Source organism: Populus alba, chromosome 2 (genome assembly GCF_005239225.2).
Source record: "Populus alba chromosome 2, ASM523922v2, whole genome shotgun sequence".
In the NCBI taxonomy this organism is placed as follows: Eukaryota; Viridiplantae; Streptophyta; class Magnoliopsida; order Malpighiales; family Salicaceae; genus Populus; species Populus alba.
In genome coordinates, this window is record NC_133285.1 from 3,287,657 (window position 1) to 3,301,788 (window position 14,132).

General features: G+C 35.1%; 4 protein-coding genes across 17 annotated transcripts; 3 read left to right on the forward strand and 1 right to left on the reverse strand.

The window, feature by feature from the left end:
- Window positions 1-3,133: 3,133 nt before the first annotated feature.
- LOC118049288 (probable galacturonosyltransferase 6) lies at window positions 3,134-6,740 on the forward strand. 6 transcript variants are annotated; one of them, XM_073407615.1, is made up of 6 exons: window positions 3,134-3,334; window positions 3,529-3,563; window positions 3,926-4,118; window positions 4,350-4,697; window positions 5,535-6,057; window positions 6,604-6,740. In XM_073407615.1, exons 4-5 carry the CDS (start codon window positions 4,353-4,355, stop codon window positions 5,808-5,810), a joined length of 621 nt encoding a protein of 206 aa, XP_073263716.1. In that variant the 5' UTR covers window positions 3,134-3,334; window positions 3,529-3,563; window positions 3,926-4,118; window positions 4,350-4,352; the 3' UTR covers window positions 5,811-6,057; window positions 6,604-6,740. The 6 variants fall into 6 exon arrangements, with proteins under 6 accessions (XP_073263716.1, XP_073263720.1, XP_073263719.1 ...); XM_073407619.1 differs by lacking the exon at window positions 3,529-3,563 and having other exon boundaries at window positions 4,340-4,394; window positions 4,426-4,697; XM_073407618.1 differs by lacking the exon at window positions 3,529-3,563 and having other exon boundaries at window positions 4,350-4,394; window positions 4,426-4,697.
- Window positions 6,535-10,632, reverse strand: LOC118049290 (uncharacterized). Of its 7 annotated transcripts, none has more exons than XM_073407623.1 (8): window positions 10,428-10,632; window positions 10,235-10,273; window positions 10,079-10,122; window positions 9,649-9,943; window positions 9,492-9,566; window positions 9,291-9,379; window positions 7,984-8,281; window positions 6,535-7,857 (listed from the first exon to the last, which is right to left on the reverse strand). In XM_073407623.1, the coding sequence occupies exons 1-4, from the start codon at window positions 10,491-10,493 to the stop codon at window positions 9,748-9,750; spliced, it is 345 nt and encodes a 114-aa protein (XP_073263724.1). In that variant the 5' UTR covers window positions 10,494-10,632; the 3' UTR covers window positions 6,535-7,857; window positions 7,984-8,281; window positions 9,291-9,379; window positions 9,492-9,566; window positions 9,649-9,747. The 7 variants fall into 7 exon arrangements, 5 of the variants coding, with proteins under 5 accessions (XP_073263724.1, XP_073263723.1, XP_073263725.1 ...); XM_073407622.1 differs by having other exon boundaries at window positions 7,984-8,122; window positions 8,222-8,281; window positions 9,492-9,943; XM_073407624.1 differs by having other exon boundaries at window positions 7,984-8,140; window positions 8,222-8,281; window positions 9,492-9,943.
- LOC140954148 (photosystem II reaction center W protein, chloroplastic-like) lies at window positions 6,972-7,752 on the forward strand. The gene is made up of 2 exons (XM_073407620.1): window positions 6,972-7,113; window positions 7,316-7,752. The coding sequence occupies exons 1-2, from the start codon at window positions 7,017-7,019 to the stop codon at window positions 7,618-7,620; spliced, it is 402 nt and encodes a 133-aa protein (XP_073263721.1). The 5' UTR covers window positions 6,972-7,016; the 3' UTR covers window positions 7,621-7,752.
- Window positions 10,633-10,713: 81 nt separating the features above from the next.
- LOC118049289 (uncharacterized) lies at window positions 10,714-14,132 on the forward strand. Of its 3 annotated transcripts, none has more exons than XM_035059239.2 (8): window positions 10,716-10,866; window positions 10,992-11,141; window positions 11,248-11,343; window positions 11,944-12,031; window positions 12,799-12,883; window positions 13,034-13,097; window positions 13,175-13,258; window positions 13,711-14,132. In XM_035059239.2, exons 2-8 carry the CDS (start codon window positions 11,031-11,033, stop codon window positions 13,741-13,743), a joined length of 561 nt encoding a protein of 186 aa, XP_034915130.1. In that variant the 5' UTR covers window positions 10,716-10,866; window positions 10,992-11,030; the 3' UTR covers window positions 13,744-14,132. The 3 variants fall into 3 exon arrangements, 2 of the variants coding, with proteins under 2 accessions (XP_034915130.1, XP_034915129.1); XM_035059238.2 differs by having other exon boundaries at window positions 10,717-10,866; window positions 13,719-14,132; XR_012169230.1 differs by lacking the exons at window positions 13,175-13,258; window positions 13,711-14,132 and adding an exon at window positions 12,374-12,570 and having other exon boundaries at window positions 10,714-10,866; window positions 13,034-13,088.

The following is a 14,132-nucleotide window of genomic DNA, read 5'->3' on the forward strand; positions in this document are numbered from 1 at the left end:
AACTCTTCTATGCCAGTTTGAAGTGCTAATTAATTTTGAAGTATGTAGTTTTATTAATTAGTTTTTAAGTTTGAGTTTTTAGAAATTATCAATTCAAGTGTTATAAATTTTAGAGTTATTAAAGATTTATATAAATATTAATTTAAAAATTCATGAAATTAATCAAAATACACATAAATTCATTTAAACATCTATATTAATAATAAAAAATATAATTTGAAGTACTAGCCTTTTAAACCTTGCTAAGGGCTACTACTTCAATAATAATGATTCATTCAAATCAATATAAACCATTATTATTGTGTTCCGCCGTCGTAACCTCCACTTCTACCATCGTTGTCACCACCCCATCATTACTTTACATCCACTGCAACATTCACAATTTACAACCATTGCCACATTCATTATTGTGACTGCTCTATTATCATCATTATTACAGTTAGTATTTCTGTCACTCGCACTAGTATTGGATTCACTCCTACAACTATTATTGTGTCGGTGTATCAAAACCTTACCGCGTTATCATTATTTATTTACAATTTTTTTATAAAAAAAAATCATATAAATATTTCACGGAAAAAATTATATATATATATATAAAGCAATAAAATATTTTATGTAAAATAAACACCCTTGCAATATAAAAAAGGTTTTTTTTATTGTTTTTTGTTTTGTAAATAAAGGGGCTTGAAGTTCCGTGAATATAAAAACTATAATCTGCATATCACGTTCTACAGGTGAGGGATTAAAATGGTGAACTTCAAATTTAGCACGTATACAATCCTTGATTAGTCAGCAAGTTCGCACAAAGATTCCATTCTATGTAAAAAATGCGAGCATTCGTTTGATGATTACAAAATGCTGCGATGGTTGTCTAGTCTTCGACCACCGGCTTTTTTATTTTTTGAGATTTTCCTTTCTTTTATACTGTTCCCTTCGGATTCTGAAATAAATAGTTCTTTTTTTTCTCAACGCTTTCACTAGATTATGACACGTGATTATGATTATATTGCATGTGTTTACAAAAATTCAAAAAAAAAAAAAGAGGCAACGAATGCCTAGAGTGACAACGAATCTCTAAAAATAATAATAATGATAAGTTATGAGTTTTATAGATTATGTACCGTTGATAATAATCATAATATCAAAATATTTAAGGGATAAATCACCCGATGGTGAGTAGTTGGCTCCAGGGCATGTATGTTTGGTTCATGCTTGAGATTGCAGGGGCCGGGTTATAAGTGGCCTTGTACCAGGTTGTCTAAAACTTTGTGAGAGGCTTTCTCAAACTAAATTAAAAAATCTCATCAAATCATGCTCCATTATTTACAGAATTTGTTTCCATCTTTTGGCGAACTATATATATATTTCAAGTTCAATTTTTAGATTTTAATAAATGTTTGAAATTTAATTTCTATACTCTATGTAAAGTGATTTAAGTTAGCCTTTCACACTTGTTGTGACAGTTATTTTAATAGTTATTTTAATTCTCTATCGAGCGTGATAAAAAAAAAATGGATAAAAAATGGTGTAATTTGATTTGACTTGCCATAGTATATACAAACAAATGATAAAAAGCAAGTTAGGAATTTTTATTTTTTGTTGCAGAATTAGGAAATTATAAAATAAAATATCATAATTTTACTCGACATTAATTTTAAAATAAACAAAGTAACAAGTGACAACCAATAATTATAATTATGGAAAATAATGTTTTTTTTTAAAGAGAGAGAACCGATCTTATTGACCATTTAATTTTATATACTCAACCATCCTTACATAATGAATCTCATCATGACCTAAATCATAAACAAAATTCACTTAATAATTTGTCCATTATGCGTTGCTATCCCAATGCGAGAGAAAGTAGCGTGGACACAGTTAAAAAATAATAGATTTGTTATAAGTTAAAAAACTCTAGAATATTAAAAGCATCATAATTATGGAAAAACACCTAAATTATTTAATTTTTATTCATCATACTCTCATTTGTCAAAAAGTTATCTTTATCTAACAAAAATATAAAACCCCTGTACTGTCGGGTAAGAAAAATAAAATAGAAAGACTATTTTTCTTCAAATAGAAAAAAGATATAAAAATATAATAATATATAATGGAAAATTAAATAAAAAAAAATATTTATTTTCTAAAAAATAAATTAATTCGCCAATTTTCCCAAAATTGAGGGATCTCGTCATGGAATTCAAAGCTTAGTCATAAATTATCATCCACTATTAACATTCTTTTATGTTAAACAATCTGTTCTTTCATTCATGAGTTTCTAATACAACACCTTTAAGCAGAGTGCTTTATAGGGATCCCAACACCGGGATTTTCAATAACAATTGATTCAAAGGGGAACAATATACTTGTTTTTTAATGTTTTTTTTTTTTAGAGAACCTCCTCATTTCCTCACATAATCATATCTTATTTTGCGATTTTTTTTAACCATGATTATTTAACAACACACAACAACTAATTAATACAAATTGTCAAGCTCTGATATATATCGTTTGCAATCCCCAATAAAAAACTATTAGGAATTGTTAAACTATAATACCAACCGATGCAAATAAAATAAAAAATCATGAGATTTATCGCAAGTCAAAATACTAAAAAATTAATAACATCATGACTATAAAAAAAATACTCAAAATGCTTAATTTTTAATTAATGTTAGTCTCGCTTGCCAAAAAAAAATACTATAACCATCACATAGAAAAACTATAAAACCATTATAATATTAAATAGAAAAAACAAAACAGAAAAACTATTTTTTAAAATAAAAAAAATCAGAAAAATATAATTATACAGAACAAGAAAACAAACACGGAAAAAAAAATTAATTAAAAAATGTTTATTTTTTTTAAAAAAACCCGAAAAGGACACAACAAGACTTGTCTGCTGCATCATTGCAACTTCCCGGACTAAAGAGCAACACTAACAGATAACAAAGCCCCCCAAAAAAGATCAGGCTGTCCATCTCCAGCCACGTGGCCAGAAGATTCCCAATTCGATTTTAACTGTAATGGAGCAATCATTGCTTTGTCCATTGAAATCAATCACATTTAATTTTTTTTAAAATGCTTCCCACGCCTTAAATGTTAAAACAGGCAAAAGGGCCCAAAGAATCGAATTTGTGTTCATTTGACGAGTCTGTGAAATGTGCTTTTTGGAGAATGATTGATTTCAACTTAATAAAACCTAAAAATAGCGAGGATTTGTTTTTTTTTATTAAATATAAAATGAGAAAATTCCGACGGTGGCACAGGATTTTGACACTCTCTGTGTTCTATTTAACTGTGCTGGCTCCCGTCGTTATCTTTTCTGCAGGTAATTTTTTTTTCACTTCTCTGTTTCTGTTTGTTAAACATTCAAAACACGTTGATAAGGAAATGGAACTTTACTGAGGATAAAAAATTTACTGATCATTGAATCTCTTGTTATTTTCACTGAAGATTTCTTTGATGTTGCTATAATTGGTGATTTGATTGATTTTTTTTTTTTTTGTGGATTTGTTGTGGCAGGGCGGGTAGAATTGATTTCGGATTTGTCAAATTTGGTAAGAAGTTTCGCTTTTAACTTAATTTTCAGTTTTCATTCTGTTTGGTTGCTAAGAAATTTTTTTATGCTTGTGATTCAGGTATTTTGTAATATAAAGCAGTGTTTGATATTATAGTAGTATTGTTTTTAAAAGTAATTTTTGTTTAGATATATATTAAAATAATATTTTTTATTTTTTAAAATTTATTTTAACATCAATACATGAAAATATTTAAATTCAACAAAAAAATAATTTAAAAGAAAACAAATTCAATTTTTTTTATAAAATCGGCCGCACCGCATAAACAAACGGCTCCCTTTTAGATACAAACATGGTCGGCTGTTCTAATCGTCTGTCATATGTTCTGGTTTTGACTGCAGGGGCATCCAATTCAGAGATCCACAGACAAGAAGGTAAAGCAGATGAAAGATTACGTGCTTAGAGGGAAGACATATACTAGAGTATGTGGCCACCAGGCAGTAACTATCGCTTAGTAAAAGAGTTGAGACACCGAATAAAATAATCAGAAGGAGCTGTTAGTTCATCCAACAAGGACTCAGATTTAGCAAGGAGGTATCACATCATCGTTATACTTTGTAATTTGATGTTGATTTTTTCAATATGCAGGGCATTAATTTAAAGTTAACAAGGAATTCTAGAATGTGGTTCAGCAAATAAAATCTGATGATTGCTTGTGCATATTGTAGAAATTAAAAGATGTGTATAAATATACATATTTTTTTTTTGGAGAAGAATTGAATTGGTTTGAAATCCGAACATTAATACATTTACAGTGCACTTCAGAAAATGAGATCCTTGGAGGTTATGTTGTCAAAATTCAGTCGTGTTTTCCCAGACTGCTCTGCCATGGCTTCGAAGCTCCGCCCCATGACTTACAATGCTGAAGAAGAGGTTCGAGCACAGAAGAATCAAGCAACATATCTTGTTCAGCTTGCAGGAAGGACTACACCGAAAGGCCTACACTGCCTTTCTATGCGGTTGACTGCTGAAGATTTTGCCTTGCCAGCTGAGGAAAGACAGCTCCCTAACCAGCAAAGAGTGCAGGATCCAGATCTCCATCACTCTGCTGTTTTCACTGACAATGTTCTGGCCTGTGCAGTGGTTGTCAATTCTACTGTGTCCTCTGCCATGGTAAACTGCATCTGCCTTTCTTAATTGTTTTTTAGCCTGTGTATAGAGATTTCACCTCAGGCTTCTGATGAGGCTGTTATAACTTGCGTAGTTACAGAGAAAAATTATTTGGAATAAATATAAGCGGCAATTAAATCATCTCCAGCAAGTGGACAGGCTCCCATTAGTGGTTCCTATGTTAAGACTGACACCTTTTCTCTTTCCAAGAGAAAAAAAATTGTGCCTGCAAACAAACTTGTATCATATTTGCCAGAATATTATACATCCTGTCCGAGTCGAAACAATATTTTTTGTATGTCCTAGCAATCGTGTGAGCATTGCGCCGTTAAGAAAATTTTATGGAGAGGGAAAAGAAATTTAAGCGAGGAGAGCCTAGGTGGCAGGCCTTGGAGGTTTGTGAAAAAAACTCCTAAAAGATGCAATAGCATCGCATTGCCATGGATCACAAATAAGCTGACTTTGTAACAACATGATTTCTTCCCTTTTTTATTGTGGAGTAGGCTTGAAATTGGGTGAAATTTCTATATGGTTCAGGAAGCTAGCTGTGAAAATCAACATCTTAATGTTCTATTTCCTGCTTCTATTTTCTTGTTTTATGTGACTCTCTAGTTGTAGCCTTTCTACTACTTTTTTGGAATATGCCAGTCTTATTCTTGGCCTTGTACCATCAGAAATCATTAGCTATGGCAGGAATCTGGTACTGATGTCATTCTCCGTGCATGTGGTTGGCTTAGATACCTGGGAAAAAGCTTTTCAAATTGAATATTGTGCCATGGCTTACTTTGAGTTGAGGTGTGCAACAAAGCTGATGTTTTTTATTGCTTTGACTTCTGACAGGAGCCAGAGAAAATTGTTTTTCACGTTGTGACTGATACCCTCAATCTCCCAGCGATCTCAATGTGGTTCATATTGAATCGTACTGGCAAAGCTACAATTCAGATCCAGAGCATTGTCCATTTTGAAGGGTTCCCGCCAATTAATTACAATTCAACATTCAAGCAACAAAATTCCCGTTATTCAAGATATAATTCTGCACTGAACCATCTTCGTTTCTATCTACCAGATGTCTTCCCACAGATGATAAGATTGTGCTATTTGACCATGATGTGGTAGTGCAAAAGGATCCAGCTGGTCTTTGGAGTCTTAATATGAATAAAAAAGTAATTGGAGCAGTGGACACTTGCCGTCAAGGGGAAGCTTCATTTCGCCGGATGGAGATGTTCATCAATTTATCGGATCCATTTGTGATTTAGAGGTTTGATGTCAAGGCATGCGCATGGGCATTAGGAATGCATTTGTTTGATTGCAAGAGTGGAAGAGACATAATTTAATTGCTCTCTACAATAAATACTTGCAACTGGTACGTGAATATCTCTTGTTCACAATTGCTTATGCTTGCACATGCTGATATGCTTTCTGGATTTATGTTATCCCTGCTGTTCTGAAAAACATGTTTGCTGATTTAGCATTGTTCATCTTCAATAGATATTCACTCCACTCTCGATTATTCCATGTTTTGATTAACGTGCTCTTAATATCACACATATATATATAGATCATTTACGAGCATCAGCATGTATTAACCTCTCATGGGTAGCTCAGTTGGTAAGACCGGGAGTTCCCTCGTCTGATGTCAGGGGTTTGACTCCCATCTTGCCATGCTGAGATTATACTGTCAACTCGCCCTGTACACGGGTTTGGTGCAGTTCATGGTCTCAGGGGTTTGCAGCCTGCGGTGGTTTTGTTATTATGCTGTGATTAATTATTTGCTTTATGTAAAAAATAATTTTTAAAAATAAAAAAATATTATTTTAATATATTTTTAAATAAAAAAACATTTTAAAAAATCATTATTATCACATTTTCAAAAGAAAACATAAACAAGTATTTTTCTACTTAACATCAGAAAATGCCCCCATATATCTCGAGATCATTCACTGTGATTGAACCACGTCCCTACCAGCCAAAAGTGAGTCCCACAGCTTTTACTGGCAATAACGAATGAAACTTGAAGCCGGTTCGATGATCTCAGCTATGGAAAGATGCGGCTCCATGTCACTGACTCACCGCTTTATAATTACTTGGCCTCATAACTGGATTATGTCGCACGTGGAAGAAGGTGGTTGGACTCCTACGATAGCGGATATCAAATGTGGGGCTGCCCTACCTAGCCATGTTATGTGGTGCGCTGGACACACTTTATTTGGATACATGATATTATTTGTAAAATCTTGCGGTACCCTTCGCTTCTTCTTCTTCTTTGGTATCCTTTGTAGTTGCACTCAGTCCTGAAGCGAGTTTCTTCCAAATTGAAGAAATATGGCCACCATCACTGCTAGTACCGCTACATCATCAATCGTTCGTGCAGCCCTTGCACACAGGCCGTCTGTAGGAGTCTCTTCCTCACATGTTCTTCGTAAGGCCATCAGCTTCCTCTCAGCTTCTTCTTCCTATCAAAGTAGATACTGCATCTTTCTCAACAAAAAAACATGGATCTAATGACTGTAATAAGTGGATAGGATGAAGAATATGTTGACTTGATCAGAGTTATCGTCATTTGACTGGGCATTCTATTCTGTTCAATATCCTGCTTTATTCAACTTCATTAATGAATCCAGGCTTGCCCGCAATAGCAAAGAAGGGAAAAGTGAGCTGCTCCATGGAGGGAAAGCCAACTGTGGAGGAAAAAAGCAAGGGAATGAGTGCATCAATGATGGCAGCTGTGTGTGCTGCAACCATATCAAGTCCAGCCTTGGCTCTGGTGGATGAGAGATTGTCCACCGAAGGAACAGGACTTCCCTTTGGTTTGAGCAACAACCTTCTTGTTTGGGTCCTGTTGGGTGTGTTTGCTCTCATCTGGTCTCTCTACTTTGTCTACACATCCTCCCTCGAGGAGGATGAGGAATCAGGATTGTCCCTCTAAAGCCAAACTCATTTCAGTGTTGACAAGGAATGTAAAAATCTTGCAAAGAATTTGGCTTTTTTTTTTTCCCCATCTTGTAGCAGAACTTTCTTAAATTTATCTGTGCAATTTATGTATTGTCTTGCTTCTCAACTCCTCCTTCTCTCTTGTTTGACTCTCATAAATTGCTTTTGTTTGATGGATAGAAAAGCGTAAGAAGTGCAGCTAGGATTAGAGACGAACAGGGTAGCCATGAAACTGCACATCAAGCTGATAACGGTGAGGAATGTTTCAAGATACAAAAAGGTACTATGGGAGCATGCTCCTTTCACATCCAAATAACATAATACCCTAAGAAAATAAACAAATAAATAATCAAATTACCCGTAAACCACACGTAATCTTCGGCTTTTGTTGTTTGGAAATCTGGACACCAATCTGCCATCGTTTTCTGTTCTTGGAGGAGAAATTAGCCCGACTTCGTGGGATATGAATGGCCATTTTGAAACATCCGGAGGCTTTCCTGTTAGACAGCATAGAACTAAAATCACAAGACTTTCCTTCCTTTCCCTAGTAGAACTGTAGGAGCAGTAACCAGTAAAAAAAGAAAATGTGCCCATGCCTTTCGAAGTGTCTCTTTAAAACTATCTGCCTTTCTGTATCGGTGTCCACATCAATAAACCTTAAAAAAAAAAAAAACAGAAGATAGATAAAAGTGGCTTGCTGTGAAGGTGGGGCACATTTCCAAGATGGTGAAGCAATTCACCCAACCTCAAAACATTCAAGTTAAAGTTACCATCTGCTCATAACAGTCTATACAATTCTATCCTATAGGAAAATCTTGTGTGTTAAACGGGGAGTTGAAAAGATGTGGAAAAAGGTTAGTAATTGGACGTTTTCATTAAGTGTATGGCCTGTAAGAATTAAGTGCCAATTGCTCACGTCTGGTTTCATAAATTAGCAAAGCAAGGGAAACAGCAATTACTAATCTCAACAGCATCACGAACCCAAGATGATGTTGACTAAATTGGACTGCAGGTTTGCAACACATTGCAATCTAAAGACTATGTTGATATCTAACTTCCAGACTTAAATCTTCATTTTCATGTGCTTTTAATTCCATATTCTGGCACGGACAGCATCATGAGAGGATAATCCAATGTAAAGATACAAGGTTCAAAGTGACCCCGAAATTCTGTCTCATGCCAATAGAGGACATTCATAAAACAGATTTTGAAACACTGATTTGAACCACGTGAGAAAAGCTCTCAGAAGCAGAACTTAAGAGTGTAAAGTTGCCCTTAAGCATGAACAGCTCTCAACATTATTGCTACATGTCAGCCCTGTCAGACGTATAAAAACTAGGGAAAATAACACTAATGAAAAAAATCTGACATGAATACTCAGCGGCATACTCCACGACAAAATAGAGAAGGAAAATAGCCTAGCAAGAACATAACACTTACCATCTCTCATCAAACATTGAAAACAAGTACTAGCCTAGCAAGAACATAACCCTGAGCTTGTTTTTTAGAGGTCATTAATTTGAGTATCACAAATCTCAGGATCATTGAAGATTTAAATAGTCATTAATTTCAGGATCTTGGAGACTTAATCGAGGTGAATGTAAGCTGACCCAAACATCCATGATTACCAAAAAAGAAAAAGAAGAAGAAGAGCATAACATTTACCATTTCTCATCAAACATTGAAGACACATCCTTCCAAGCCCCATCTTCCAACAATAGATAATTTCCTTCAACTATGACCACTTTATGTGCCTGCAACGAGCATGAAAATAGGATTTATAGGCATGTTTAACCTTCCATTAAAAAAAAAACAGCTTACACTGAAAAAAAATTGTGCATGTTAATAAAGTATACAATTACTTACTGAAGGCTAACAAAGATATCCATCTTCTTCTGGATCTCCAACACCATGATCCAAAGACGATGCATAAACTGATCAGTGAAAAGTTTATCATTAATCAGAAACACGTACCATTTCCAGAGGCGTTGAAACCAGGTTCACAACACCAATGGTCATTCACCTCTTTCCTCAACTTCTCCAGACACCTAGGCAATAGGGTTGGGGCAAATGTCCATGAAGCTGATTCACCAACAAAAGAATCAAAACTTGAATACTGGGTTTAGATGTGAAAAAATAAAATCAAGCTCGCCTCCCCTTCTGGCATGGGCTTCCCCAGCAAGCTAAAATGCAAGAGTGATAGCTGACACTGGGATACATTTGAAAAAGTTTCAAAAACAAAAGCAAACGACCATGAAGCAAGCTTAGCCTCCATTTCATCAAGCTCGGAACAATACAGACGAAACCCATCCATGGAACTACAAATGATAAAGAAGCAAAAATAAATATAAATCATTCCTAATAATTTACAATAAAATTTTATTGTTTGTTCACTTAAAATTCAATCACAATATCAGATTAAAAACTAACTTCATGACCATGAATACACATACCCAGCCTCAACATTAGGAATCTTTCTCTTTTGACTGCCCAAAATCTGATACCACAGATAATAAAAATACAAATTAACATTATTAAATCATGATTTTTTAAGACTTTTCAGCAAAAATGTTAAAAACACAGAAGAGAAGAACAATAAAATATATTACAGAAGTAGAGAGCAGATAGAAATCGAACGCAGGCCATTTCTGGGGAAAAAATAAAACACGGAGAGAAGAACAATAAAATATAATAAAAAAGTAGAAAACAGATAGAAATCGAACGCAGGAAGACCGATTCTGAAAAGAAACGGATCAGCAGCTCTTTTTTCATGATTGCAACAGGGAGGAGACAGTGAGAGACCTGTCGAGGAACACGGATAGCTGGTCGAGGTTGTCGATAACGAAGAGACCTCAATAACTGCCACATGTCGCAAAACTGAACACGGATGATTGATAATATTGGAGTATAGAGTGAAGAAAACTACTCTGGTTTCTCAATGTTCCTGCTGCTCTGTCCCGCCGATAATAAGAAAGAACACGAGCGGTGAGAAATATAGCCGTACACGTGTCCATTGCTCATTGGTTAAAAAAATTGGTCCTTTTCCCTTTATTATATTTATAAAAAAACACGCGCGATCTTTGCTTATTTTCCCTTTTTTTTTTTTTTACCCAAACCCTATACAAAACGCGATTACAAAAAAAACCCCGCCTCCTCCTCCTCCTCCTCCTCCTCCTGCAACGCTCCTTTCTACGGCAAGGCTCTGATTTTAGCTCCTACTGATCGTGTTTCAGTTAACAAAGTAAGTGTTATCAGTGAATTAATATGAAGCAGACCATGTAGTATTTGCTGTTCAATTTAATCATCCGCTGCTTTTGGCTTTTTTCTCTGTTTTTCTTTTTCTGGTTTATGAAAACTATTTGGTAGGCAAATTCAGAAAGAAAAGAAAAGAAAAAAGAAAAAAAGATGTTCTATCTGAGCTTGATAGAGCACAAGATGCTATTGCCTCCTCGTCTTCTGAATCTTCCTCTCCAAGATGCTATCAAGGAAGAGCTTCAAAATATCTTCTTGGATAAGGTAGTTACTATTTCCCTTTGTATATTTCTTCCTTTCTGTCCTTGTATTTTCATGTTAAGCACTTTGAAATATTGAGTAAAAATGGAAATTATTGTTTGCAATGAAGGTTATATCAAAGCTGGGACTTTGTATTTCAATCTATGACATCAGAAAAATTGATGGTGGCTTTATATCGCCCGGTGAAGGTGCTTCAACGTATACGGTAAGCCATGGCTTTTCCTTTTTGTGCTTGTATTTCCCTTTTTTTTTTGTGCTAGCATTTTGAGTCTAATAGATGTGTTTTATGTGAATATTGTCTTAACCATATGGACAATTTATCCCCCCTGAATTTCAAATCTTTGTGTAGTTTGTGTAGACTTTTTCCATTTTATTTATCTTTGTTTCTTTCAATAACGTTTTGAGTATACTACCTAGGGAAGATGCCATCTTCCCTAGGTAGAAGTAAACCCTCATTGATGCTGTGAAACTTATTGTGGATTCATTAGTTCACAGCTCACGATTCACTAGAATTGGGTCCTTCCTTGGTTGCCTCCAAGAAAAGGGTAAATTTAGCTAGTGCCTATGTGCCATCTTCCACATTTCTAGAATTTTAGTTGCGAAGCGTGTTTCTTTTCCTTGACAATGGTTTCAACTTTCAGTTAGACTGTTGAATTATAAAATATGTGAACTTGTTTGGAGGGGCAGACGCTGTCACTTTTGTTGAATATCTATGTAAAACACTTTCAGTGTACTTACAAGAAGTGTCTGCTTTTACTAAAGAACTAATCTGCAGTGAGTAAATGGTGTTTTATTTTTTTGACAGGTGGAGTTTAGAATGATTGTTTTTCGTCCTTTTGTGGGAGAGATTATATCTGCGAAACTTAAAGAATCCACTGCAGATGGTTTGCACTGTATGTTCAACAGTTACTTCCGCATATCATTTGTTTCTATCTTCTCCACCTCTTTTTTTTATAGTACAATCTTTTTTGATATTGCAATTTTTCCATGGCATGATAAATTGACTAGAGGCTGTAGTTGATGCAGGAAGTTTTTGAGGACTGCATCAGTTAACTGGCATGATGCTTTGTTTTTTTTATCTGTGGGGACAGAATTGTAGAGAATCCATCTGTTGCTTCACAAATTATAATTTAATATAAGCACTTGTTTTCTCAAGTCATATCATTGGTATCCTTTATCTTTGGTTAACTTGCCTCTGCAAGTTCTTTAACTTTTAAAATGGTCCTTTCTCTCAGTGAGCTTCTTTCACAGAGACGCAACTAATTGCAACTGCAGGCTGCAGCTTTCATGTTTTTTGCATCTTCCACCTCTTTTGGCAACAAGGGGGTGGGGACACTTTGGAAGTTTCCCCGTCATTGTATGTTCTGTAGGCTGGGTTGCTCATTTTTTCTGGGCTCAGGATCATGAATAGTCATTCCCAGGGGTTATCTAGGTAATATGCTGGTGTATGTTGGGTTTTACAGGTTGCTAGGATGGGAGGCTATTTAATGGATCCATTTTCTTACAGCATGATCTTGTTTGTTTTATCAATGTCTTTTTGGTTTTACTCGTTGCAAAAATTAAGCCAACATTTTGCATTCTTTAATTTCTGTTTTGTTTCATTGCTTTGAGCTATATGTACATGGTTCCTGCGTACTGATGTTGAAACCATATTCGACAGTGTCACTTGGATTTTTTGATGATATTAACATACCAGCCGGTCTTATACAAAAACCATCCCGTCATGTTCCAGACCCAGAGAATAGGTAAAGTTCCCCATCTAGTTTCCTGTATTGGAATGATAATTGGAAATGGAATCTCCTCTACTTGGCATTTTTCTTCTTCTTTTCTTGCCTCGCATTTTACATCTATGTTGACAAATAATGAATTGTGAATGTTTATAATGAAAATTGCAGGTACAAGGTCCTATGGGTGTGGGAATTTAATGGCGAAGAGTTTTTTGTAGATGGCATTGATGAGGTTGGTGGTGTCTCTTCTTTTATAGGAAAATGCTCTAAACTTCAACTTGTTTCTTACTTTTTCTTTCCAAATGCTAGATAAGGTTTAAAGTTATCAGTGTAGCATATCCCCCAACTCCTATTGAGCAACAAGGGGAGCCATTTGCACCGATGGTGATTACAGTAAGTTTGTCCTCCTAACTTCAATGTAGAAATGTTGTAGCATTGCATGTAAAACCATGTTTCCTTAAAGACTGCTTTTATGCTGAACCAAAGAGCAGGAGATTTTGTTTCTTGTTTTTCTTTGCCACCTACGCTTCCTCCCGACACTCTTACCACCTAAACTTTCTATCCTTGTTTTCTGTTTTCTTTTTCTTTTTTCCAGTCTGCTATTAAATATTCTTTATTGTGTTCTTACACTTGCAAACAAGTCGAACAGGAGTCTGTGATGATAAATGAAACTGCAAGTTTATAAAAGGTCGCATTGAGGTGGAGCTTTGTTAAAAAACAACTCAACAACCTCTCTCCCTCTCTTAAGGAAATAGTGATGCTAGTGCAGCTCTTCTTTTTTATCCATTTCGTGTTCCTTGGCAAACAACAATGCTTTGCAGGAACTTTTTCTAATTAGTTCTTAGTTTTGCAGGGATCGATTGATGGTGATGGTTTAGGTCCAGTTTCGTGGTGGCAGTGATGTAGGAGATTTTAAGGACTTGTAATCGTGAAGCACCTTTTTCATAGGAAAGGTAGATGGAGCATGCATGCAGTTATTGTTTTGCAATTGACAATAACACACCATCTTTGAAACTTCTAGATTTTTTTTCTTCATCTTAGAAGTTCAGCATATTAGATCATATAACATTCAGTGTTTAACTTGATGTAAAGAACCTGGATGTTCATTACACTGATTGTGATACCAGGCTGCAATAGAAAGTTCATTAAACAATTATGGTCCTCTGGAAATAGAGTTCTGGCCGCATCATCTGTGATCATTGCAGGTGCTTTGTAATTGTTCAATCAATCTTCCATTCTCAACTATAAAGGAAATTAGCCAGGAAAA